We start from the raw sequence: 26,840 nt of genomic DNA, 5'->3' as shown, positions 1-26,840 counted from the left end.
CGCGTGAGCCTGGCACGTTATGACTGGGGGGTGTGCCCCCAGTGCTCGGGCTGCTTCACCGTCTCCTTCAGCACTGACTAGCTGGTTGTTCAGTGATACCGTAAACTTCACAGAGTTCCTGTAGACATTGTGTGACTGTTTTAAGTGTGACAGCTGGCTTTCTGCTATTTTTCTCAATTTTATTTTTCTTAAATTTCCTTTTTTTTAATTTTTTTTGGAAAGGCAAAGCAACAGAAGGCCACACACACACACACACACACACAGATCTTCCATAGCCTGACTCTCTCCCAGAATGGACCCAAGAGCTGTGGTTGGGCCAGGCCCGTGCGAGGAGCTGGGAACTCCATCTGGCTCCCCTCGTGGGTGGCCGGAGCCCATTCCTGGAGCCATCGCTGCTGCCTCCTGGTCGTATTAGCAGGAAGCTGCACGAGCAGCAGAGCTGGGACTCGATTCCAGGCTCGCTCACTCACGGGCAACGTGTCTCCCAAGCGGCTGACAGCTCAGCAACACCTGCAGAATTGCATCAGTAGCTTGATAGGCATCATTTTATTTTTTAGACTCATTTTGTTATATTTTCAATGCTAGAAACATTGTTTAAAGATTTGAGAGGTAGAGTTACAGATAGAGAGGGAGAGACAGAGAGAAAGAGGTCTTCCATTTGCTGGTTCACTCTCCAAATGGCCACAACTGCCAGAGCTGGTTCAATCCAAAGCCAGGAGCCAGGAGCGTCTTCTGGGTCTCCCATGTGGGTGCAGGGGCCCAAGGACTTGGGCCATCTTCCACTGCCTTCCCAGGCCACAGCAGGGAGCTGGATTGGAAGAGGAGCAGATGGGACTCGAACCGGCGCCCATATGGAATGCCGGTGCTGCAAGCAGAGGCTTTATCACTGTGCCACAGCACTGGCCTCTAGAAACTTTTTTTTTAAGGAAGGGATTTTTTTTTTTTTTTTTTTTTTTTTGGAGAGGGAGAGACAGAGAAAGGTCTTCCTTTTGCCATTGGTTCACCCCTCAATGGCCGCTGCGGCCAGTGCACCACGCTGATCCGAAGCCAGGAGCCAGGTGCTTCTCCTGGTCTCCCATGGGGTGCAGGGCCCAAGCACTTGGGCCATCCTCCACTGCACTCCCGGGCCACAGCAGAGGGCTGGCCTGGAAGAGGGGCAACCGGGACAGAATCCGGCGCCCCGACCGGGACTAGAACCCGGTGTGCCGGCACCACAGGTGGAGGATTAGCCTATTGAGCTATGGCAGCGCCAGCCTAGAAACATTTTTAAAGGCAGTATTTTTAAAATAATTTTTCAATTTCTCAGATTTTACTATGTTAAGTTTTTGTGCTAGTCTTTTAAAATTTTTATTTTTAATGTGTAATAATTGTATAGATTTATAGAGTGCAGTGTGATATTTGAATAAATGTAAAGATCTTATCAGAGTAGTTGGCCTGTCCATAAACTCAAAAATTTATCATTATTAGTTTTGAGAACACTCAAAATTGTCTCTACTAACGGTTTTGAAGTATTTATCAATTTCTAAACATTTCTTGTTGTCATGAACTTTTTCTTCCCTTTGTCCTTTCTTTCTTCCCTTGGTTTGTTAGAAGTGTCAGCTTTTTGATGAGTTTGTGGAACACTGTGAGTGTTGGGTGTTGCTTTGTCCCTGGTGTGATGGGTGTTGCTTTGTCCCTGGTGTGTAGGGTGTTGGGTGTTGATTTTGTCACTGGTGTGATGGGTGTTGGGTGTTGCTTGGTCCCTGGTGTGATGGGTGTTGGGTGTTGCTTTGTCCCTGGTGTGAGGGTGTTGGGTGTGGCTTTGTCCCTGGTGTGATAGGTGTTATGGTATTGGCATTGTCCCTGTTGTGAGGGTATTGGGTGTTTGCTTTATCCCTGGTGTGATGGGTGTTGGGTGTTGCTTTATCCCTGGTGGTGTGGCATGCTGGGTGTTGCTTTGTCCCTGGTGTGAGGGTGTTGGGTGTTGATTTTGTCACTGGTGTGATGGGTGTTGTGGTATTGGCATTGTCCCTGGTGTGAGGGTGTTGGGTGTTGCTTTGCCCCTGGTGTGATGGGTGTTGGGTGTTGCTTTGTCCCTGGTGTGAGGGTGTTGGGTGTTGCTTTGTCCCTGGTGTGAGGGTGTTGGGTGTTGCTTTATCGCTGGTGTGGCATGTTGGGTGTAGCTTGGTCCCTGGTGTGATGGGTGTTGGGTATTGCTTTGTCCCTGGTGAGGGTGTTGCGGTGTGGGTGCTGTCCCTGGTGTGATAGGTGTTGGGTGCTGCTTTGTCCCTGGTGAGGGTGTTGCGGTGTGGGTGCTGTCCCTGGTGTGATGGGTGTTGGGGGTCACCTTCATGCTTGTCTCCCATGTAGCATTCTCACTGTCTTCCGTGCAGTCTTAGCAGTTGAGCTGTGCTCTCTCTCTGAGGCAGAACGCAGACTGGTTCAGTCAGAACCTCCGGCGGTGCCGCGCAGGCGGTGCTGTCCTTTCTCAGTCTCTTCAGGGTTGTCAGCAAGGAAGAAAGTGCGTCTCTCGGCTTCCCGCTGCCTGTCTCACTGAGCTTGCTCTCAGCTGTGTGTTAGGAAAAGCAGGTGGAAACAAGGAGAGTGGGTGAGCAGCAGTGAAGAAGACATGGCAGTGCCCAGAGGGTGTTCACGTGTGTCGGTGTGCGGCGTGGACGCAAAGATGTGTGAACAGTGCAGTCACCAGATGTGGTGTCTCCTTTCAGTGTGTTAGATGGAGGGGCAGAGGCTCATCCTGGCTGGCAACTTGGTAATCCCCGAGAGCCGGGTTTTCTGACTGCCGTATTGACGTGTATATCAACATTCTTGTCTCTAAAGGAAGTGGAAATTCGGAACAAAGACCTGGAGGGACAGCTCTCTGACTTGGAGCAGCGCCTGGAGAGGAGTCAGAACGAGCAGGAAGCGTTTCGCAATAACCTGAAGACGCTCCTTGAGATCCTGGACGGGAAGATCTTCGAGCTCTCGGAGCTCCGCGACAGCCTGGCCAAGCTGCTGGAGTGCAGCTAAGGGCAGGCCCGGGCGCCGCGTGCCGCGTGCCGCCGGCGGACCGGGCGCCGTCCTTCTCCGCGGGACTGCTCGGGCTCCGCATCAAGATTGCACAAAAACACTGAGTGTCACTCCCCAGGAGGAGGGGCTTTTGGACATTGGAATTGTATATTTCAGTGTAAATTTTAGAATCCAGCTTGTGGCTAGTTGGGGGAAAACGCAAGAAAGGAAACACTTGAACTACAAATTACCTCCAGGTATATTATTGGCCATAGTTAGCTAGAACGTTATCAATAGACACTTGATGCCATCTTTTTTTCTGAGATTAGCCAATGGGAGCACTAACAACGTCTGGGTCACATGCCCTTTTTGTGTTCAACACAGTGAAGATGATCTGCTTTTTAAATTAATTTATTTACGATATCTAGAGCTGTGTTTTGTGCAAAAATTAAGTGAGGAAAAGCCCTGTCTTTTGTTGTAATCTGAATAATTTCTCAGGATATTTTTGCGCTGCTGCGAAGCAGTGCCATTACCAATTAATTCTTGCCAGGAGTGAGAGAGAGCTGCGTCTCTCATTGAACACACTCTACCTGGGGGTATGAGCTCTTCCCTTTTGTACGGAAGACGCCTCACTGCGGTGACTACTCTGTACCTTGGTGTCCTCTAACCTTGTCTGTGAACAGGTTACTTTTCCACATTGATCCATGCGTTTCAGCAGATACTGTCTCCCATTTTATTACATATTTTAAAGCCAACTAACGAAGGCAGCTGAGTCCCTCAGAAATTTTTCTTTTTAAATTTCTAATAAATTTGACACACACACTTCTGAAATAGGACAGCCCGTCCTTGACGGCCTGGTCAATTAACGTTAAGTATATTTACAGAATATGCAGTTAACATTTATTTATATATTTTGCAAGAAATCTTTTCTGAATGATCAATGCATTTCAATTTACGAATACTAATGGTTGCTGGGGAACTGTTTACTATAGATAATTTTAAGGTGTATTGCTGTTTTAAAGGGGACTCACCCACATCAGCCAACCAGAGAAGACTGACTGAGCTGGGATCGCGGCCGCTGGCGCTGGCGTCATCACGCAGACTTTGCCAGACACGGGTCTGAACTGGTCACCAGGCACTTCCAGTCAGGAATGACATTCAGTAGGCCCTTCTCAGTGAGCAGGTTTTAATGTTGTTTTGATGTGATTTTAAAAGACTTTTAGCAAACATGCATTTCTTTATATGATATTTCTTTCATGAAGCTATTTTAAAAGTGAGCCAAGTGCTGTCTGGTCTGCTATGGAGCGGGACTGCACCGGAGCACATGTCTGGCTGTACAGTGCCCGTCGCGTGGAGGAGGTTCTCGCGCAAAGTGTGTGCTTGAGTATCTGACTCCACGGAGTCTGTGATGCACCGACGTCTGTCTGTATCCCAAGGTGACTGAACTGTCAACTCAAATTGAAGCTACTTACTCAGTTTGTAACCATTTTTTCACTCATAAACAGCTACTGAACACTAGACAATTTTGTTTTATATGTATGTGTATGTAAGTAACTACATACATATTAATTTATATTAGAGTGAAAAATAAATGGTTTGTTTCTAAAGTTAGTTTCTAAAGTGAGTTTTCAGGTGTCTCTGAAATGTTTCTATCAGACACTTAATCACCATATAGTACGTGTGCCATAGCGTCATATTACCTCTCTCTATTTTAGGCTGTTTTCCTCACCTGTTTGTTGTAGTGAGAATAATTTAGGTGTACATGCTCAGAGCTGAGATAAATCAGGTAATAAATCTATCCATTTGGTAGAAGTTTGCAGTAGATGTGATTCTATCTATGAGTTGCTGAGTAACAAGGATTAATAGGTTTTCATTTACGTGGGGATCAGGGAGTTTAGTGATGCACAGCTAAAAAATTTTAAAAAGCAGTGTAAGCTGTTGAAATGGTAAGTGAAGTATTTTAATGATTTAAGAAAATATTTTTAAATTTTGACATAGTAGTCATTTAATGGGAAAAAAAAACTTACCAGAATGTCTCCACTTGGCTTATATTGATGATGTGAGACATGAGTAATTCAATATATACATATACCCATATGTATATACAGAAAATTATTTTTAATATTTTCCTACTGATATAAAATTTGAAATTGAACTTTTGTGAGTGTTTTCCGTGTCCAGTAGAGCCTAATTTTTTTTGCTTTGTTTTGTTTTTTAGTGACTTAACACTTTCTTGAGGGCTGTACCTTTCAATTCCCAGATTGTCAGTAGCCACGGTCAGTGTATGGGATGAGGTGGACACAAGCGCACAGATAGAGAAACCTTCTCGGGAGGACTCTCACAGCCAGTCCTTGTAGAGGGCTACTTAGAGACCATCACCTGCCAGTCATCATTAGCTCGTGTGCCTACTGTAGTTTTTCCATTTCTGTATTATATAAATAAACATTTGCATATTAAAATCTGACTTTTCCCAGAGACTGGTATTATCTGATGTATCTCTGTTTCGATCCAAATGCGGTAATGTATTTCTCAGAAAATGATGTTGGGGACTGTAGCCTGAGCCTGTGGACTGTGCTGTGCAGGAGGAGAGCCAGTGTTGATCCCACTGTGTATGAGTTACGACAACAATGGATTCTTGTACAGAGCAAAAACTGGCAAAAAATACAGTTTTTATTTTGAAATACACCTGTTCTCTGGAGAATGTACTTTATCCTTTTGTTTCTTCAGTCTTTTGCAGACACTTAACAGCATTTAAGTGATGGCAGCAGTGACTTAAACCTTACAGGTGCTACTGGATTTTCCATTAGTGTGCTGTGAAATCCTGACTTTGACATAAAAGGCTTTCTAAGTATTTCCCGCCTGGAAAGTTGGTTTTTATTCTCCTCTCCCCTGGTTCTTTTTGCAGACTGAGAAGAACTCACAGTCGTATCCCGCGGCCTGTCGAAGACCCCGGCGGCACCGTCAGTCTGCTGGGGAGCTGAGCTTAGCTGTGGCTGCTTTGTCTCTTGTTTGTTTCCAGGTGGAACCACAGGGAGACTCAGAGTGAGTCACGGCAGCCACCTCGCGCTGCCCTGCTCCGTGTGCCCTTGATCGTGTGCACCTCCCTCGTCCGTGGTTGTGTTGACCGCTGGAAGGCACGCTCGGCTGCTCTCGATTCTCTGTGAGCTCTGGGGCGGGCAGCGGGCAGCGGGAGTGGGGGGCGCGGGCCGGGATCTGCATTCGCTCAGTGTCAAGTGATCTTCAGATTCTGAGACTCTGTGAAACCGTCTCCATTGCGTTGTTTTCTCCTGAATATATAGCTTTGTTCTTTGATCATTCATGTGGTCAGTTTACATGAAATCTTAAGGGAGAATGCTTTCAAGTAAGAAGTAGTGGAGATTAACATTAAGTTTTCTTCCCAGAGTACTCACTGTGCTATAACTGTCATAGAAATAAATTTAGTCGAAGATTTTTTAAGATTTACTTATGTATTTAAAAGGCAGAGTGACAGAGACTTTTTCCACCTGCTGGCTGACGCCCCAAATGCCACAACCTTCAGAGTGGGCCAGGCTGCAACCAGAAGCCGGGGATTCCACCAGGGTCTCCCGCGTGGGTGGTACCAGGGTCTCCCGCGTGGGTGGCGGGAACTCAAGCACATGAGGCGTCATCCCCTGCCTCCCAGGGGTGTGAGCAGGGCGCTGGATCAGAAGCAGAGCAACTGGGACTTGAACTGGCACTGCAACGTGGAATACAGGCGTCTGACCTTAAGTTTTGGTGTGTGTGTGGTTTTTTTTTTTTTAAAGATTTATTTATTTATGTGAAAGAGTTACACAGAGAGAGAAGGAAAAGCAGAGAGAGAGAGAGAGGTCTTCCATCCACTGGTTCACACCCAATTGGCTACAACAGCTGGAGCTGCGGTGATCGGAAGCCAGGAACCAGGAGTTTGCTCCAGGTCTCCCACGCGGGTGCAGGGGCCCAAGATTTGGGCCATCTTCCACTGCCTTCCCAGGCCACAGCAGAGAGCTGGATCGGAAGTGAAGCAGCCAGGACTCGAATGGGTGCCCATATAGGATGCTAGCACTGTAGGCAACAGCTTTACCAGCTACACCACAGCGCATCCCCAAGTTTTTGTTAAAAAAAAAATTATTTGTTTGACAGGCAGAGTTACAGAGAGGCAGAGGCAAAGAGATAGAGGTCTCTCTTCCACTGGTTCACTCCCCAGATGGCCGCAACGGCTGGAGCTGGGCCAATCCGAAGCAGGTGCCAGGCGTTCCCTCTCAGTCTCCCAAGCAGGTGCAGGGGCCCGAGTACTTGGGCATCTTCCGCTGCTTTCCCAGGCCACAGCAGGGAGCTGGATCAGAAGTGGAGCAGCCGGGTGTCAAACCGGCTGCCACATGGGCTGCTGGCACTGCAGACGGCTTTACCCACTACGCACAGCGCCAGCCCCAGACCTTAAGTTTTTAAAGACCGTTTTTCTTTGTAGGACACTGATACATAAATACTGTACAAATAGAAGCCATTCTGTTAAAGAAATGAATACTGTGCATTTTTTGTTTACATAAATTAGTAAAATAGCCAACAGATTTATCAAAGAAAACTCGAATCAGCACTACCCTGCCTAGTGATTTCTGTATAGCGCGACTGGAGAAGCACATTGTAAAGCTTTTGACCATGATTGGCGTTGTGGCACAGTGGGTTAAACCGCAGTCCAGCCTGCAATGCCAGCATCCCATATGAGCACCGGTTTGAGTTTCGGCTGTTCCGCTCTGACCTGGTTTCCTGCTAATACACCTGGGAAAGCAGCCGACGATGATCCAAGTACTTGGGCCCCTGCCACCCACTTGGAAGACGTAGATGGAGTCCCAGGCTCCCGGCTTCAGCCTGGCCCAGCCTTGACCATTGAGGCCATTTGGGGAGTGAACCAGTCCAGTGGATGGACGATCTCTTGCTGTCTGGCTGGCCCTCTGTGTGTGTAACTCTGTTTCAGTATAAATACGTCTTAAAACAGAAACTGTACGTACCAAAAATAAGTGGTCAGGGAGAGAAATCGCCTTTGTGACAGGATAGACCCCCGCAGACTCCCACTGGGAGCCCACTGGGTCCCCTGTCCTGTAAGGAGCCTTCTGTCTCAGACGAAAGGACGCGTCTGTGGTGCGAGAGTATTTCTAGGTACGGGGAGGATGTGTTTTTGAAAGCACAAAGAATAGCAACGTGTGACTTCTGTTTTTACCCACAGCCGAGACAGGCCGCAGGGCGCTCCCCAGCCGTTTTCCTATTTGCTGCTGGGTCTACCGACACCCGTTGGGGTTGCCCTGATGAGTGTGAGTTCTCAGGAGCCCCTGGCTCTTGTCGGGGTCTAACAACGTGAAACCCGACATGCCGGACCCCTCGTTCCACGGCACTGTGACCAGTCTTCCGCTACCGTGGTGTCGGATGTCCCCCAGGGTACAAACGTGCCCTGGTGTTGGGCCCTGCTGAATGCAGTCAAGGCCATTTCTTGCCACAGAGAAACGTGTGTGAGTGTCTGCTGTCACCGTGACTGTCCCTGCTGTCACATCTCACTGTGTCACAGATACGCTTGGAAAGTTCACATCGCCTGCTCACCCCGCCTTCCCACGCTGAAGTCCGCTTGCTTCTGCACGGGTCCTTAGCGTGTCGGGCGGATCCGTGTGGTCTGTGGGCCTGGGTGCCTGCTGGTGGGAAGTGACTGTCGCCGGGGCAGGGCTGGCAGGCAGGCGGCCGGCGCCAGCACTTCCTCCCCAGCCTCAGTGCGGACCGTGTGAGAGGCCCCGCAGTGGACGCCTGCCGCGTTATTTCTCGGGGTGACACTTTGGAGGGGGCGGCGCTGACGGGGAACAGGTCACGGCAGTGCTGCGCTGCCAGTGCTCCGGGCAGAGGGCGAGGATCTTGCTCCTGTGTCAGGCATCGTTTTCCTTAGGACGTGTGTGCTTTGCACCTCTGGCCCATTAGGGCGCTTCCTGATAGCACAGTTGTAAACGATACTTCGTTTGCAGGTGTGGTATCAATGAAATGGGTTTTAATCCCGATGTTATGAAAGCTTACCGACTTCCAGTAATCTAACAAAACTAAGTAATTGTTCATGTGCAGGATTTCAGACTGTAAAATATGATTGGCAAGCAGAGCGCTCACCTCCGGAGTGGCCTAGTGAGACGGGCTGGGCCTGCGTACAACCATCGCCCTGCTCCGGGCCGCCCTGGAGCAGGGTGTGGGTTTGTGGTCAGTGCAGGGTCCACAGAAGGTTCCGAGGCAGCCACGGGAGAGGCTGGTGGCTTTTGGGTCTTTACGTGGATAGGCAAGGGCGATCGGGTGACAACGCTGTAAAATCCCTACCGGAGCAGACATTCGGTGACTGACGCATCTGAGAATGAGGGTGTAAAAATGCATCAAATTGTTGGCTTCTCTTTTTACCATTAAATTTCCACTTGAACGACTTGTAAGAGTATGATTTAGTGAGCTGACAGTGTTGCGTAGCCGTCACCACGGATTTTCCGAAGCTTTGCTCATCCCGGACAGACGCTCCTTGCCCATTTGGAAACAGCTGTCCTCTCCCCCCGCAGCCCCTGTTCTGCTCTGTGGCTCTCGGAATTCCTCCGTAAACGGAGTCACAGTTCATCTCTGTCTGGCTTCTGTCACCTAGTACAGTGTTTCAGCTTCCCCCGGACTGTGGCGCGTGTCAGCGTCTCATTCCTTTTTGAGCCTGAGTAATACTCCACTGTGTGATATTCCGCGTCTGTGCAGCCGTCCGTCTGGCGGTGGCCACTGGTGTGTCTGCTGCGTTGGGCTGCTGTGGCCATCTGTGCCTGTGTGTGGGCGTCCCTGTTTTCCCTTCCCTTGCGTGTCAGGGCCATTGCTGGACTGGGTGGACGACCCTGGGTCTGACTTCGGGCAGCTGTGGGAGGGGCGACCTGAATCGGGCAGCCCTGGGCCAAGGTGCCAGCTCCCCGGGAAGCTGCAGCCTCAGGTTCGTGCTTTGTGCTTGCGGCCAGCGCGTGGGCACTGGTCCTGGGAGTCTTCCTGCTGCTCACTCCGGCCGTGCGTGCCGAGCACCTGCTACGTCCCGGGTGCCGTCTGGAAGAGCCCTGGCTCACTGTGCAGTGTGTGGGGGGGTTACCCTGCTACGTTGTGATATGTCGGTGCCTGGACGATGGGGGAGCAGGGCACAGAGGACAGGAACTCGCACGGAGGGCGAGGCCTGCCTGAGGCTTCAGGGAAGGAGGAACGAAGGGGTTGCAGAGTCGGCCGTGTGCAAAGGAAGGGCCGTGTGCAAAGGAAGGGCCGTGTGCAAAGGAAGGGCGTGTAGGAGGTCAGACCAGGGTGGGCAGGAGGCAGGCACGAAAGTTGGCCAGTTGGCACCTAGCAACCTGCGCGGTGATGGGAAGAATATGGTGGCTGGTTTTCCTTTTCACATGGTATCGGGTCGTTGAGTTTCTCTCTTCTCCCTCCCCTCCTTTTTTTAGACAAGGGCTTGCTGATGATACAAGTGGCTCCTACGTGCTGTCGTTACATAAACACTCGACCGTGCAGAGCAAGCACAAGTCCCCGGGACACAGCATTTCCATTCCAGACCTCAGCACCCCCACCCTCCTGTGTCGTGTGTACATGTGTGTGCATGTGTGTGTGTGGGTCCCAGATCTCATCACCCTCCTACGTCGAGTATGTGTGTGTGCGTGTCCCAGACCCCATCACCCTCCTGTCATGTGTGTGCATGTGTGTGTATCCCAGACCTCAGCACCCTCACCCTCCTGTGTTGTGTGCATGTGTGTGTCCCAGACCCCACCACTCTCCTGTATGTGTCATGTGTGTGTGTGTCCCAGACCCCACCACTCTCCTCTATGTGTCATGTGTGTGTGTCCCAGACCCCACCACTCTCCTGTATGTGTCATGTGTGTGTATCCCAGACCCCACCACTCTCCTGTATGTGTCATGTGTGTGTGTCCCAGACCCCACCACTCTCCTGTATGTGTCATGTGTGCGTGTATCCCAGACCCCACCACTCTCCTGTGTCGAGTGTGTGTGTGTCCCAGACCCCACCACTCTCCTGTGTCGAGTGTGTGTGTGTGGCGTTCATATACAGATATATACAAATCTGCCTATTCAGTGGCACTACGTAGTATTGAGGGAGGGGGTGACCCAAATGGCATGATGAGAAGTCTCGTTCTACAATTTTTTACTCAAGTTACTGGAGGAGAGATGCCCCTTGGTGCACGCGGGTTATTTCTCTTCAGCCCTGCGGACCACGCCGCGCTGTGGTGTGCTGATGCGAGGGTTTCCATGTGTAGTCTCGGCTTCTCTGTCCTGGGGTGCACGGCGCTCGCTGGCACGCACTCAGCCGCACAGCACCGCTTGCCGCCCGTCGTGGGTGGGAATGGCCTGCGTGGATTCGCCTTTCTGAAGGCCCGAGTTACGGGAAGGAGCGTCCGCGTCACCCAGCGGCTGTCGGAGCGCCTACAAACTCCATCCAGCAGCGCGCTCTGCAGTGGCTGCCCGGTGACTGTGGAAGGACTGAACCTTAGAGGCCGCCTTAGGACAAGGACCCGCGACGCGGAGCTCCGCTAGCCCGCCCAGCAGCCGCCGTGCAGGGCCGCTGTCTGAGCCCAGCGCGAGCCCAGGGGAGCGCCGAGGCGAGGATGGCGGAACACCGCAGCCGCTGCACCTCCCAGCCGAGGCAGACGGGAAGGAAGCGCGGTGTGGAGATGCCTGAGCTGAGAGGCAGCCAGGCGAGGCCCCCGCTCCGACGCCGGCTTTCGGTCCAGCGAACCATCCCGTGAGCACCTTCAGGGCCACGAGGCTGGGCAGTGGGAGGGGACGCTGGAGGACGGTGCGGCCTCTTAGCAGCATACGGTCCAGTGAGCGGAGGGCACGTGGTAGCCAGGAGCTGCCTGGGGTCCTGCCTCTGCCTCCTGTCACTCCCCGCCAGTGCAACAGGGAGGCAGCTGGCGACGGCCCAAGTGCTTGGGTCCCTGCTGCCCACGGGGAGGCCCGGGCTTCAGCCTGGCCCAGCCCTGCCTGTTGTAGACATCTGGGCAGTGAACCAGCAGATGGAAGATCCCTCTCCAGGGCTCTTTGTAACAAGTAAACTTTTCTTTTTAAAGAGCTGCAGATAGCAGTGCCGTTGTGAAGGGGAGGAGCCGTGGGAGCTGGCCACGCTCATGGAGGAGGGGTGTTGGAACTGAGAGGGACAGGAGTCGATCCCCCTGGAAGACTCCGGTGCTGGAGGCCAGCGAGCCGCAGGGCCCCTGCAGGCAGCATGGACGAGTTCCAGATCGGCTGTCTCGTGTCCTGGGCAGCTCTCGCCCTCCCAGAGGTCGTGGAAGGCACTGACCTCCTTGAAGAAGAGTAGAAACATGGTTGATTGACGTGGAGACAAAAAACTGCTTGGGAAAAATTGTGCCAAGGCCAGATGCCAGTGGGGCCTGTGCTGGGCCTCCGGTGACGCCAGCGTCCCAGACGTGTCCCAGCTGCTCCACTCCCATCGAGCGCTGACAGCCTGGGCAAGCAGCAGAGGACGGCCCAGGTGCCTGGGCCCCTGCGCTCGCAAGGGAGCCCTGGAAGAAGCTCCTGGCTCCTGGCTCCTGGCTTCAGCCTGGCCCAGACCTGGCTCTGCTGGCCACTGGGCAGTGAACCAGCAGACGGAAGGCCTCTCTCCCTGCCTCTCTGTACCTCTGCCCTTCACATGAGTAAATAAATCTTTAAAAGCAAAAACCAGCGACATCAGAAACAACAAAGACTGCCAGCAGACTCTTCTTGCTGGATTGTGGCAGTCCAGGTGGGCTACGGGACATTTCTTCCTGCATTGTGGCAGTCCAGGTGGGCTACGGGACATTTCTTCCTGCATTGTGGCAGTCCAGGTGGGCTACGGGACATTTCTTCCTGCATTGTGGCAGTCCAGGTGGGCTACGGGACATTTCTTCCTGCATTGTGGCAGTCCAGGTGGGCTACGGGACATTTCTTCCTGCATTGTGGCAGTCCAGGTGGGCTACGGGACATTTCTTCCTGGATGTGGCCGTCCAGGTGGGCTACGGGACATTTCTTGCTGGATTGTAACAGTCCAGGTGGGCTACGGGACATTTCTTCCTGGATGTGGCAGCCCAGGTGGGCTACGGGACATTTCTTCCTGCATTGTGGCAGTCCAGGTGGGCTACGGGACATTTCTTGCTGGATTGTGGCCGTCCAGGTGGGCTACGGGACATTTCTTGCTGGGTTGTGGCCGTCCAGGTGGGCTACGGGCAGCTGGCAGTGATGAACAGCAGAGCTAACACAGACAGGCGAGGTCATGCACCTGCCTTGGCATTGCTCTACCTTTCTCTTCCCCACCGCGGTTGGGTGTCTGGCACACCTTCAGGGTTTGGTGTTCGTGCAGTAATGAAACAGTTGGTTCTCTACTTACGAGCCTCCCGCCTTCAAGATTTGTTTTAATTTAAACTCTGTTGGGACCACTGTTGTGGGGTAGCGGGATAAGCCGCCATCTGTGACGCTAGGACCCCACGTGAGCACCGGTTCGATTCCCAGCTGTTCCACTTCTCATCCAGCTCCCTCCTAACGTGCCTGGGAAAGCAGGGGAAGATGACCCAAGGGTTGGGCCCCTGCGCCCACGTGGGAGAGCCCTGTGGTTGGGCCCCTGCGCCCACGTGGGAGAGCCCTGTGGTTGGGCCCCCGTGCCCACGTGGGAGAGCCCTGTGGTTGGGCCCCCGCGCCCACGTGGGAGAGCCCTGTGGTTGGGCCCCTGCGCCCACGTGGGAGACCCATGTGGTTGGGCCCCTGCGCCCACGTGGGAGAGCCAAGGGTTGGGCCCCTGCGCCCACGTGGGAGAGCCCTGTGGTTGGGCCCCTGCGCCCACGTGGGAGAGCCCTGTGGTTGGGCCCCCGCACCCACGTGGGAGAGCCCTGTGGTTGGGCCCCCGCGCCCACGTGGGAGAGCCAGATGGTGTTCCTGGGCCATCCTGGCAGCGAACGAGCAGATAGAAGAGCTCTCTCTAACTCTGCCTTTCAAAAAGAGTCTAAAAACATAGATTTGTGTATTTACCTGAAGGGCAGAGCGCTAGGGATGACCTATCCACTGCTTCACCCCCCAAACGGCCACACAGCCGGGACCCTGGAACCCCATCCAGGTCTCCCCTGTGTTCGATGGGGCCCGAGCACTGGAACCATCATCCGCCCTCCCGGGTGCATTAGGGAGCTGGATGGGTGCTCCGACCGGGGCTGTGGGCCTCCCAAGCACGACTTGCCGGCTCGGGCACCACAGCGCCAGCCCTAGAGGTCAGATTCTTGAAGATGGTGCTGAAGGGAAACAGAGTGGGGTAGGCATCATCAGGGAGGGCTTCTCCTCGGGACAGACCCCAGAGCAGATGCTTGGATGGCCCCAGAGAACGGACGCCAGGGCCCTGGGCACGCTCTGCACGGGCTGGCCAGGTGCAGCCTGAGGCCTTGAGCGCAGATCCAGCTGCAGGCTCCCTGAAGATGCCGCAGCCCGGCTGGGCCCTGGGGAGACGGCAGTGAGCACTCGGAGCGCCCCTGTGAACCGGGGCCCCAGACCTCGTGAGTGGGTGCCGGCTGACAACCACTGTGGGACTTGGAAAGCCCACAGCAAGGTGGAAATGACCATGTTCAAGTTCCATTTTTTTTTTTTAAATTTATTCAAAAGGCAGAGTAAGAGAGAGGCAGACAGATGTTTCCATCTGCTCGTTCACTCCCTACTTCCCAAATGGCCACAAGGGCTGGGCCTGAGCTGATCCGAAGCCAGGAGCCAGGAGCTTCTTCTGGGTCTCCCAGGTGGGTGCAGGGTCCCAAGCACTTGGGCCATCCTCCTCTGCTTTCCCAGGCCACAGCAGAGAGCTGGAACGGAAGTGGAGGAGCCAGGACCTGAACGAGCGCCCATATGGGATGCCAGCCTGCTAGCAGTGGCTTCACCTGCTGCACCACAGTGCTGGCCCCCAGTTCCATTCCATTTTGCATTTGCAAAAGTGGCGTGGGATCCCTGTGGGGTGGGAGCCTCCTGATGTCACGGCTGTGAGCTGGCTGTGGCCATAGCAGGCATCTTACGTAGAGCACTTGTCCTCACCGCCCATCCTGGTCCAAGGGGAGTCAGTCACACCAGCGAATTCGGCCTTTCTGGAAACAGTGGACGCTCAGCCCACGCGGCTCTAGGTCTCGGACCACGGTTGGGCAGGCCTGGGCCTGGGCAGGACGCCCTTGTGGGCCGCACGTCTGCACAGCCAGATCACAGCCGCGCTGGGGCGTCGGGACAAGGCAAAACTGACAGCCGTGTCGCAGAGCGGTGTGCCCGGCTGTGGGCTGCCCACTGTGCAGGTCTCCCAGATGGCTGGGGTGCTGACTCCGGGCCTCCGGTTTGTGGGGGCCGCCCTGCACCCCCAGGGGCTGACAGCTCTGCCAGGGTTCTCGGCCCTCCCCTGACTACAGCACACGCCGTCTGTCTCGGGCATGGTGGCTACTGCACGGGTGGAGCCTGGGTGCCCAGCGTGAGGGTGGAGCGCAGGCCGTCTGTGTGTCCGCAGTGGTGTCCCTGGGGCGGCTGTGGGTGCTGGGAATGGGGTCCTGGCTGTGGGGCAGGCGGGTGACAGAGCTGCTGACTCAGCTGCGGGCTGCTCGGATCTCTGTAGGGGTGAGGCAGGCAAGAACATTCTAGAAAACCCTCCGTGGCCCAAAGAGACGTGGCTGTCCTGTGAGTGACAGGGTGGGTCTCCGCCATGGCCTCGTCCCCCAGCCGTCCCCACGTGGTGGGTTGTGCCTGCCTTTGGGCACCAGATTCATAGCTTCCTCCTCTGCGTTTCGTTTATTTGCAGCCTTCTGTTTACCTGCTGGGACGACAGCTGCTGTTAGAGCGCCCGCCCTTGGCTGCTGCTGGTCGCACGTGGCTGTAGTGCCTGGCCTCTCCCTCCTTTCTCACGCCCCGGAAGCACTCATGGACTCCCCTGCGCTCCTTCTGGGCCCTGCCCCGTCGCCACCCACGCTGGGGATGTCCTGGTTGCCGGGGTCTCTGTCCTGAGCATCAGCTGCAGTTTCTCTGGTAAGTCCCTCCTCCCGAGCGCCCCTGCGGCTCAGGTTTCTCAGGCCCCACTAGGCCTGCAGATGCCGTCTAGCGCCTGACGTTTCTGGTCAACTGGCGAGGGGTTTTCGTGTGTGGGTCAGCCGCTGTCACTCCGCAGGGAGGGGCTGGCCACACACACAGGGCTTGGTCAGGGGCCGGGATCCTGGGGGCCTCCTGAAGGAAGACGCCCGTTGTCTCCCGAGTGCTCAGCACCCGGAGCTCGGGATCTGGGCTCCGGAGTCCGAGCCTTCCTGGTGCACCTGGCGAGGGCAGCAGGTGGGGTCTCCTGCTTGTCTCGCTTGCTCCCCTTCCCACCCGTCCCCACCCCCATGTTGCAGGGTGCGGGCTGGGCACCAGCCACGCCTTGGGTCTTAGGGGCGCTGCCCTCCTGTTGCCCTGTTCCACGGGAGGGCTTTGCAAGGATGCCAGAAAACCATGTTGGTTGGATGGTCTGAAATTCCTATTTTATATATTTGAAAGGCAGAGTTCCACAAAGATCTTCCACCCACTGGTGAACTCCCCAAATGGCCACAGTGGCCAGGGCTGGGCCGATCCCATCTGAAGCCAGGAGCTTCTTCTGGGTCTCCCGCTGGGATGCAGAGGACCAAGCCCTTGGGCCACCTTCTGCTTTCCCAGGCACATCGGCAGGGAGCTGGGTCGGGGGAGCTGGACTGCCAGATGCCAGTGCCATGGGCGTGAGCTTCACCACAGCGCCGATCCTAAACGGAGTTTCAAACCACCCGGTCCACTCCTCACTGTGCCTCATCTTTCTGGAACTGCTGGATTTTTTCTTCATTTTTCAGTCGCACCCCGTTCCTTCTACAAAGACCAAGCAGGAAGGTAAAGGCTTATTTAAAATGCGCCCTATCGAGTAACACCAAGTTCGTGCGTGTGACCGAATCGGGAGTCCCCAGGGCCTCTAACAAACGAACCATTTTGCTTCACTTAGGTGAGAGGCAGCTCCCCTACTGCGGCCTCCCAGGCAGCCCGTGCACCTGCACACAGGCACTCCGTTGTGGACTGCGGGGGCCAATGCCTGCCTCCCTCCCCTGGTCGTCCCGCCCACCAGGAAAGATTCATTTCAAAGAGGATTACAGAAAGGGGGTGGGATGGGGGGGGAGGGAGTCCACCTGCTGGCTCACTCCCTGAATAGCCTCGTCCGCAGGGGTGGGCCAGGCTGAAGCCAGGAGCCAGGAGCTCATCCGGGTCAGGTGGAGGCTCAGGGACTGCACCATCCTCCCTGCTTTCCCAGGGTCACTGGAAGGAGCTTTATTGGAAGGGGAGCCCCCTATGGATGGCAGCAGTGTAACCCACTGTGCCACGACACCCTGTGTCTTAAGAAAAAGTCTGCACGTGTTGATTTTTCAGAACGCTCCAGCAGTATGTAGTCGCGGAGGCTTTTGCTTCTAAGGCTCTCTGTGCGTCATTCTGGCTTCTTGTCTAAAGGAGTAATAGGCCGTATTCAGGATGTGCCACGAAGACTTGAGTGCACTTCAAATGTGTCTGGGTCTCCAACGTGTTCATGGAAGTTCCAGCATGAAAAAACTACGCGTGGGGGCCAGGGCCTGCAGTGTGGGCATGCCATATGGTCACTGGTTCAAGTCCCGGCTGCTCCACTTCCAGTCCCGCTCCCTGCCAGTGCACCTGGGAACGCAGTGGAAGATGGCCCAACCCACGTGGGAGACCTGGAAGAAGCTCCTGGCTTTGGATCGGCCCAGCTCCAGCTGTTGTGGCCATTTGGTTGGTGAACTAGTGGATGGAAGATCTGTCTCTCCCTCTGTAACTACCTCTCAAATAAAACTCTTTAACTTGTATTTTCTGCCGAGCGTGCCCCAGTTCCTTTAGGTACCAGCGGGAGGCGACGCCCTTACTCCACTCCCTGGACAGGCGGTCACCCAGGAAACCGCATCTTAGGGCCCACAGCGCTGGGAGCCAGGGCCTCTCCGCAGGACCACCGCCGTGGGCCCCCTCCCTGACGCACGGCACATGCTGTGGTGCCGAGTCCCACGGAGCAGCTGTCTAGAAGCAGCCCATCGAGGGACTTGATTAAACAAAGCGTTTCCGTGCGGTGTAACTCACACTGTACCTGCAGCCGCCCCCGCCCACCCCCGCTGTCCAGAAAGCACCGGGACGAGCCCACCAGAACTGCGGCCACCGAGCCACCTGTGTTAATTCAAATAAATATCTTTATTGAAGAAAAGGAAGATTGTTAAGCACCAAAACTGTATGTTGGTAGGCGGCGTGCCCGTGCGCTCGGTGTACAGGAACTAACGCGGAAGTCGAGTGTAACACACAACTACAGAGCGGTACAGTCGCACAGTGCTGCGGCGCCGCGCTGGGGCCCGAAGGCAACAGTCCGCGCTCACCGGGGTGCGCCGTATTGCTCCAGTGCCCTCTGTTTTCCTTTGTACTTCAGTGTGAGCCGAGCGCTACTGGAGATGCGCGCGGCGGCCACGCAGCCCCCACTCACCCGCACGGCTCGAGTGCCGTCCGTTTCCACGGAAGACGCCCCGCAGCCTCCCTCTCGCGCCTGCTGCTTGTCACGGTTTTACCAGGGCGAAGCTGGAGACGCAGGGGGACCGCAAGTCCCAGCGGACGGCGGCATGTCCCCCCTCACCCCCTCCCGGGTCACAGGGAAGACCGACCGTGGGAGGGGGAGGGGCTCCCTCTCCGTGGAGTCCGCCAGGACCACCACGCGGGAGGAGGGCGCGGGTCCCGCACGCCGGTCCCTCTGCTTTGGGAGGGCGCGAGGACATTCGCACAATACTGGGCGGAGCCTCAGCTATTTCCTGTCCGTGCACCTGCCGGGGCAAGCGTGGGGAGGTGTGGAACTGTCAGTTCTACAGACCCCAGGTCGTGCAGGTACCGTGGGCAGCACAGAACATTCTAGAGAAAACACCTGTGCCGCAGGGGGCAAAAGCCTCGTGTTCTCTCTCTCCCCGAATCCCGACTCGCTCCTGCCTTGAAATAATTTGGTTACCTGATCGTGTAGGCCGCAGTAACTGATCGTGTAGGGTGCACGATTAGGTTAGAACGCCACCGCGCCAGGCCGCGCCGGGTGAGCGCAGCAGGAGGGGCCGCGCCGGCGCCCCGTGTCACCGGCCCGGCTTCCTCTGCCCGGCCGCGCGTGGGAAACGATGTTTAGACATTCGGTGCGAGAGCTGGGTAGAACTCCAGGCGCCTGCTGGGTGCCCGGGACACCTGGAAATGCTCTCCGGCCACCTGGCGCAGTGCCCCAACCCCAGGCGCCTGACAGCGGACCCCGGACCCCAGCGTGTAGTGCACGTGGCTACGGCCCGAGGGCGCTGTACAGCGGACCGCGCTGTGCGGCAAAGGGCCACGCCTCTTGCTAGCAGACACTGCTGCCCTGGTCCGCTCTGCAGGGAGGAAGTGGCCGTGCGGGAAGCCCTTGCGGGGGGGAGGCAGAGCCGCGCCCGGGGTCCCCCAGCGCAGGCTGCTCGTCCTCCAGCAGGAACCCCGGGGTGATTGGTCTGTGCCGCCCCCGCCCTGCGAGCCTGTGAAGTGACGGCGGGGGCAGAGCCCGCACTGCGCCAGGACGCCAGGACGCCAGGACGCCAGGCGGGCTCTCCGCCGGCACAGAGCAGTGTCTGGGACGCTGAGCGGGCCGACCTCGAAACCGCTCCAAGTCATCTACCTGCTTCCTTGCACACTGTCCACTGCGAGCGGACTGGCAAGTCTGCGCGTGAGCAGGCAGCGGCGTGGACAGGAACCACTGGCGCAGGGCAGCGTGCCCGTCCTACAGGCAGCTCTGCCCTGGGCACTGCCCCGCGGCTGGCAGCCCCTGTGCTTTGGGACCTGCAGTGACCGCGGTCCTGTTGGGGCAGAACTGACTGGGGAGGGGGCGGGGCCGCTGCAGGAGGGCGGGCTGGGCTCTGCTCTCGCCCACTGAACAGACCAGACCAGGAAGCCCCGGGATTCTGCACTGTATACTTGGGTAGTTTCCTCCAGGTGAAATCAGAGTGAGAAAACAGCTCAGGCCAGCCCCGCGGTCCCGCGCACGGCCACGCCCGCCCCCGGGCCTGGACAGCTTTGAGCCTGGGCGACAGTGAGGACGGCTCCTTCTGCAATCCGTCCACAGCCTCTGGCACAGTGAAATGCTGGCCCGAGGCTGGTCTGCCTGTGTGCACGGAGCAGGACACCCAAGCGCGGACTGGTGCCTGCTCCACCGCGAGGCGCGGCCCCACCGAACCCGACCGCAGCGAGTCAGGCGTGACGTCACCAAGCGACAGTTCAGAGACAGAGGACAGACGCTTCAGAGCGCGACGGTATTGCTTCTCCGACAAGATGCACGTCAGATCCAAGTGCTAGAAAGAGCTATGAAAAGGAAGTTTCTAGACTTCAAAAGCGTACAAAGTGGAGACTGTGGCCCTCGAGGAGCACCCACGCGTGGGGGTCCGCTGCAGCTTCACGGGCGTCCCCGTCCGCTCTCCGGGGAGGGCTGCTGCGGCCCGTGCTGAGTGGCTCTGAGCCGAGGGGGCAGCAGCCAAGTGTGGCCGGGACCCCCAGTGGTCCCAATCCTGCTGACCACCCAGTGCGCTCCCGGCGCCGGGTGGGGGGCGGGGGGGAAGGCGCGGAACGTCCAGGCCTTCCTCTGCTGTGCGAGACGCGCCGGCGTGGGTCCTGTCTCAGCCCAGGACAGCGCTCTCTGGAGCTAAGGGAGGCCGAGCCGGGAGCGCAAACTCGTTTTCCCGAAGATTCAGAACACACCTTCGCCTGCGGGTGTCTTCCTTTTCTGGGAAAGTCACCTGTTTACAAGGAAAACAGAAGACAACGTTAGAAGAAGACAGCGTGTCTAACTCGCACCCGCTCACCCTCCAACACCCGGAGGAGCACGGCTGTCTTCCCATTCACAACACGGCACACAGGGTGTTCTTAGGGAATGTGTGTGTGTTCACACGACGGCAGACATGAACACAGAGTGACCTAGAAACTGGTTTTGATGTTAGAGATGTCTCATACTTGAGCATTTCACGTCAGAACTCTACACGAAGAGTAAATTTCGTCTGAGCCAGTTGTCCTGTAAGCTGCCAGCCACGTAAGAACGACTACTTACACCTTCGAAACGTAGCAGACAGGTGCAGGAGCCCGCGGCCCACACGCCCTGCGTCACGCTGATGCCTGCCCGAGCCTCCTGCTAGCGCTCACCCTAGGAGGCAGCAGGTGACGGCCCACAGGGAGGCCGCCTGGGGGCTCCTGGTCAGAGCCGAAGCATCAGCATCCGCCACACCGACCTGGAGGGCCGGCGCTCAGCCTCGGGGGCAGGAGTGTGTCCCTGCAGCGAGCTCATTGGATAAAATCAGACTGCAACTGCAGAGCTCAAATCTCAGTCTAATTGAAAACTGAAATATCAAATTGTTTCATTAAAGTTGTACTGTTTCACTTTAGCCATTCGACAGTTACCATCTGAGATGAGATGAACTATGAAGAAGTGTACAACACACCCGAGATGCTGGGGACACAGCACACAAAAGCAAACGACAGAATTTTTTTATTCTGATTATATTTGGCTGTATCACGACAAATAAAACGTGACCAGGGCCAGGCTGCGGCTAAGCAGCAAACCAAGGAGCTCCGGGCAGCAACAGACAACATGACAGGAAGCGACGGCCATCACACATGTTCCTGGGAGACTGGCCCGAGGCTCTGGTGTTCAGGTCCCACGCAGGGGCACTGCTAATGCCCACACAGCACGCCGCAGCCCCGGTTCCCACGCAGGGGCACTGCTAACACCCCCCCACACACACACGCAGCATGCCGAGGCCTGGGTTCCCACACAGGAGCACTGCTAATGCCCACACAGCACGCCGAGGCCCCGGTTCCTACGCAGGTGCAGCCAACGCCCCACCAGCATACTCGGGCCTCTCCGCACAGCAGGACACAGCGGCACACTGGTGCTGTGGAAGGGGCTGCCGCAGGCCAAGACGGCAGTGCCGCCAGGCCACGGTGCTCCTGCTCCACGCAGATGCTGGGGCCGCCAGTGTGGGGAGACGATGCAGGAGCGTCTTCCTAAGGACACACGCTCAGACAAGGAAGCTGCTTCCAGTGACTGTGATGACAGCACAGTCCCTTTCCCCACGGCATCAGGACCCAGAGCTGGCCACGGCCCGCCTGTGTGCACACTGCATCCGCTCAAGGCCAGGAGGCCGCATGTGCCGTGAGCTCCCAGGCTGTCGGCGTGGACACTGGCCAGGCTGCCCGTGCCAGCCAGCGACAGTGCCACACGCGGCCTCAGCACCGCTGCAGGGCACCTGACTGGCACCGGCTCCCTCCCACTCTTCTCAGCGAAGTGCCACCTGTGTGACCCGCGGGCTCCAGGCAGGCAGGACCTCGCGGCGGCCCACGTGTGCCTGCACACGTGGCAGTGATGGGCCTCGGCAGCGGTGGAGGAAAGCACGCCATGTAAGGGTTTCCTACGCCTTTGTGGGCACGCACCTCTGCGTGATGGGCCCATTGCCGCTGGAGAAGCCCTCCGCCCAGGTACGGGCCGGCAAGGCTGCAGTAGTCCTTACGAAGTGTGTGCCTGCTGCCCAAGTGTCCAGAAACAATCACAGGGGCTGGCGCTGTCAGAGCATCCCACACGGGCGCCGGTTCAGGTCCCGGCTGCGCCACTTCTGACCCACTCTCTGCTGTGGCCGGGGAAGCAGTAGAAGATGGCCCAAGGCCCTGGGCCCCTGCACCCATGTGGGAGACCCGGAAGACACTCCCGGCTCCGGCCTGGCCCAGCCATTGCCCTCGCAGCCCTGTGGGGAGTGAACGGTGGTGGAGATCTCTCTCTCCCACCTCGTGTGTGGCTCTGCCTTGACTTATTTGAGAAAGAAACCTAACAAGAGGGTTAGGGGTTTGGGAGAGGGACCAGAAGTGTGCCGTGTGAGAGCAGCAGGCCCCAGGCTCCCCAACCCCCCGGAGCCCGCCTGCCTGCACACAGCCCCGCGCACCTGTCAGTTCTCCCAGTCGGCGCCGGGCAGGGCCTCCTCCTCGTCCTCCGACTCGGGGGACGCCTCTTTGATCCTCCTCAGGGCCTCGTGGATGCTGCGCGTCAGGGGGTCGGTGTCGGGCAGCAGCGTGAAGGGCTCCCGCAGCACGCCCCCCTGCACCTTCTTCAGCTTCACCCCTTTCCGGATCTGCGCCAGGATGTTGTTGCCGTCGTCCTCGTCGGGGAACGGCGCCGGGGGCCGCTGCTCCACCTTCCGCAGGTGGAAGCTGCCGCGCTTCAGGGAGGCCAGCACCTCGTCCATGGGCGAGCTCACTGGGCAGAGACCAACAGTGACCGTGAGGGCGGGGCGAGGCGGGGCGGCGAGGGCGCGCGCTCGCTGGCTCTCAGCCTGGGCGCGATGGCGGCTATGCTGGGTGCTCCCACTGAGGTTTCTTACTCTCACTGAGCCCACTGGTTCATGACGCTGGCTGTGCTTTCAGCACCCAGTTGTTGTAAACAGGAACTCAGATTATTATCAGAACTGCCTCAAAATAAACAGGATGCGGGCTGGCGCCGTGGCACACTTGGTTAATCCTCCACCTGTGGCGCCAGCATCCAATATGGGTGCCGGGTTCTAATCCCAGCTGCCCCTCTTCCAGGCCAGCTCTCGGAGTGCGGTGGAGGATGGCCCAAGTGCTTGGGCCCTGCACCCCATGGGAGACCAGGAGAAGCACCTGGCTCCTGCCATCGGATCAGCGCAGTGCGCCAGCCACAGCGGCCATTGGAGGGTGAACCAACGGCAAAGGAAGACCTTTCTCTCTGTCTCTCTCTCTTTCACTGTCTGTAACTCTACCTGTCAAATAAATTTAAAAATAAACAAACAGGATACGCGGATTGCTTTGTGGGCTGAGCCTCCCTAATCCCGAAGTCTAAACTCTGACACTTTCTTGAGAGCTCACATGACGCCAGCGAATGAGAAGTTCCACATAGAAAGGAGCCCGAAGAGCTCAAAGGCAAAAACTGCTTCAAAAAACTCAATGAAAATGTGCCGATCTAAAGCGTCCTCTCCCAAAGGCAACATAAAGTCAGCCAGCCGGGAAACGCACAGCCCACCTCACTTCACCAGGGAAGTGCGGGGACACAGAACCCTCCCGGTCGGCGGCCACTGTGGAGAACGAGAGACATCCCTAAAAAGGACAAGTACTGTTTCATCCAGGAACCCCACTCCTGGCTGCATCCACGGGACACGGAATCCGTCTGCCCCGTGTGCACTGCAGCACCACTCCCGACACCGACTGGCGGCAACCCCAGTGCACGGTGGTACAAACACACCACGGAAAAAACACACCTTTTTTGGCCATGAAAAAGGATCACAACTTGTGGATGCGACTGGAGCTGACGATGTTAACAGAAATACCAAACCCCAGGAGGAAGGGTTTTGGGTGTTTTCATCTGTGTCTGTGGGCTCCCAGGCTAAGCTCTACAGAGGAATGAACCCCAGCACACTGGGAACCTGACCCACGGCGGCCTTGGGTCTGTGGGCGGGGGTGTGGGTGCTGTACTCAGACCCGCGGCTCCGCGCCAACTCCCCTCACTGGTACACGCAGATAATCCCAGGCTGAAAGGTCCCGGGGTCTGGACGAGCGATGCTCCAGCAGCCAGACCCTCAGCCCAGGCAGGTTCTGAGCTCCCGGGAGGCCAGGGTCACACCCAGGCCGTCTCTCAGGCCGGGACTGGCCCTTAGCGCCCGCTAGCCCATCACTGCCTCTTTCTAGGGGCACACACAGGACGCTGTGGCAGCCCTGACCAGAGGCCGCCTGTTCTGTGCGAGTACTGCTGCTGCCCGAACACCCCCGGGCCTCACCTCTGCGCCGGGGCGAGCCCTCGGCCGTCTTGCGGAGCTTCCTGCGGGCGCTCAGCAGCTGGCTGCTGTCCAGGAGGCGCGCGGAGGGCGCGCTGGTGGGCCCCGGGCCCCGCTCGCCGGGCTGCTCCCTCGCGGGCGGCCCTTCCTCCGGAGGCCCCGGGGTGCTGTCTCTGGCCAGGGGCAGAGGCGGCGGGGGCGGGGGTGGGGGCGGGGTGGGAGGGAGAGGGGGTGGGAGCGGATCTAGGGCGCTAGGAGGTGGCTGGGGGCCTCCGTCCAGCAGTGGGAGGGAGAGGGCGGGAGGCGGTTCCGAGGTCGAGGTCTCTGCGCTGAGAGGTAATGAGGTGGCTTCAAGTGGTGCTGGGGGCGTGTCCGGGAGGCTGCGGGGCTGCGCATGCGCCCCAGCCTGCTCCTCCGCAGTCCCCACCGGGCCCGGGGTGCCCGTGTCCTCGCGGAGCCCCGCGCTGGGCGTGCCCCTCCTGCGGGCGTGAGCCAGCCGCAGCCTGGTGGACTTCAGCGTGACTTGCCCGGGGTACTTCTGAAACACAGGGATGGCGGCTGAGTGACAGGAGGGCGCCGTGTGAACAAACCTGCGCACTTCCTGCCTCACCCACAGCAGCGTTCTGGCCCCTGTGCGGTTTTCAGAGAGGACAGACTGGACACCAATGCCTCGCCTTCCCAACCAGCCATCACCAACTCCATACACTCTGCTCACCAAGTCCCTCACTAAGGTCTTGTCTCCACTCTGTTAACTGTTCACAACAACCACGTGGACTTCAAAGATCTAGAACAGATAAAACTGCCATCATCTCATGTAAGATACAAGACATAAGGGGCTGGTGTTGTGAGGCAGAGGTTAAACCGCTGCCTGAAACCCCTGTGTCCCCCATGGCATCGGTTCAAGTCCTGGCTGCTCCACTTCCGCCCCGGCTCCCTGCGGGTGCACCTGGTAAAGTAGGTGGGTGCTCACTTGGGGAGTGAATCCGGTCACGGAAGACCTGTCTCCTTCCCTCGTTCTGCTACTCTGCCTTTCAAATAAATCAGTCATTTTTAAAAAGTTAAACACACATATGCTGGTGTTGTGCAGACAGCTAAGAGTCTACTATTAGACTAACTTACTTTCTAATGGCTACAGATTAAAGACAAATAAAACCATCAATGGCAAAGAGTTCCTGCTAACATTTCTATTTTATAATATAGTGAGGAAAAGGGGATTCAGTTTTTTCAAGTACTGAAATGCAGTGATCACGGCTGCCATCTTTTAGCACTTACCATGATGGACGCCACCTGTGCTACAGACCCACGCACAGACGCCAGGACACTTCTGAGGCAACCACAGTGAACCCCGTCCAAGCCCCGCCCCTTTTGAGGATTTAATTCGGCACCACCCTACCTATGAGAAGAGGAGCCCAGGTCGGGGGGGGCAGCACCCTCCCTTCCTCCTCAAGAGGCTGCCCCACTCAGGGCTGGGTGTGCACCGCCCCTTGAACTTCACACGGCTCACAGGCACGCCTCTCCTACAAGCCCACACGCATGGTGGGTGTGGAAGGTGAGTTAGCTGCGTCTAAGAACTGTGGGAGGAGCCCAGGCTCCAGAGGCCACAACCCTTTCCCTGTCCCGGGACCCTGGAGGCGTGGCCACGGCGTCTGTGCTCATTTACGTAAGGGTAACAGTGCCTGTGAGCACTCTCCACACCTGCAGAGGCCGGCGGCCGGGGCTGCCCGGCTGGCGACGTCCCCACGACTTGGGCCATCGGCTGCTCCCTCCCAGGACGAGCACGACCTGCGGAGGAGCCAGGCCAGAGCGCAGGCCCCTCCCGGGACGCACGCCTCGTCTCAGTGCAGACACAGTGCTGCTCCCTACAGTGCGTTCAGACAGCGGAGAAGAAAGCCTCCGACGCCCGGCACGCGCTCCTCACCTGCTTGAAGCTGCGCAGCCTGTCCAGCGTCCTCTGCCTCTCCTGGCTGACCCAGGCACTTTTTCTTTCTTCTTCATCATGTAATTTCTCCCTTTTCT

At 56.9% G+C, this 26,840-nt stretch overlaps 2 protein-coding genes and 1 long non-coding RNA gene across 10 annotated transcripts in view; 2 read left to right on the top strand and 1 right to left on the bottom strand.

The window, feature by feature from the left end:
- The window catches only part of HOMER1 (homer scaffold protein 1), a 153,049-nt gene extending 147,213 nt beyond the window's left edge, over positions 1-5,836 (top strand). For 3 of the 7 annotated variants that reach the window (XM_017344541.4, XM_051854078.3, XM_089312913.1), the window contains one exon: positions 2,818-5,670. In XM_017344541.4, coding sequence (XP_017200030.2) covers positions 2,818-3,006 — 189 coding nt within the window. In that variant the 3' untranslated portion in view covers positions 3,007-5,670. Of the gene's footprint in view, positions 1-2,817 lie in introns of all 7 variants that reach the window. The other 4 variants (XR_016220339.1, XR_016220338.1, XR_016220337.1 and 1 more) reach the window with 3 other exon arrangements.
- Positions 5,837-6,160: 324 nt separating this feature from the next.
- LOC127492866 (uncharacterized) lies at positions 6,161-18,229 on the top strand. Its single transcript, XR_016220340.1, has 5 exons — positions 6,161-11,749; positions 12,078-12,751; positions 15,785-16,008; positions 16,666-16,869; positions 16,979-18,229. It is a non-coding gene; the product is annotated as an uncharacterized LOC127492866 (long non-coding RNA).
- The window catches only part of JMY (junction mediating and regulatory protein, p53 cofactor), a 74,761-nt gene continuing 66,116 nt past the window's right edge, over positions 18,196-26,840 (bottom strand). For both annotated transcript variants that reach the window (XM_089312910.1, XM_070056324.2), the window contains 4 exons: positions 26,743-26,838; positions 24,828-25,362; positions 22,986-23,296; positions 18,196-20,795 (listed from right to left, as the gene is read on the bottom strand). In XM_089312910.1, coding sequence (XP_089169036.1) covers positions 22,989-23,296; positions 24,828-25,362; positions 26,743-26,838 — 939 coding nt within the window. In that variant the 3' untranslated portion in view covers positions 18,196-20,795; positions 22,986-22,988. The remainder of the gene's footprint in view (positions 20,796-22,985; positions 23,297-24,827; positions 25,363-26,742; positions 26,839-26,840) is intronic.

Source organism: Oryctolagus cuniculus, chromosome 14, assembly GCF_051225735.1.
Source record: "Oryctolagus cuniculus isolate XC-2025 breed Fujian yellow rabbit chromosome 14, ASM5122573v1, whole genome shotgun sequence".
In the NCBI taxonomy this organism is placed as follows: domain Eukaryota; kingdom Metazoa; phylum Chordata; class Mammalia; order Lagomorpha; family Leporidae; genus Oryctolagus; species Oryctolagus cuniculus.
This window is presented reverse-complemented; position numbering and strand designations above follow the sequence as displayed.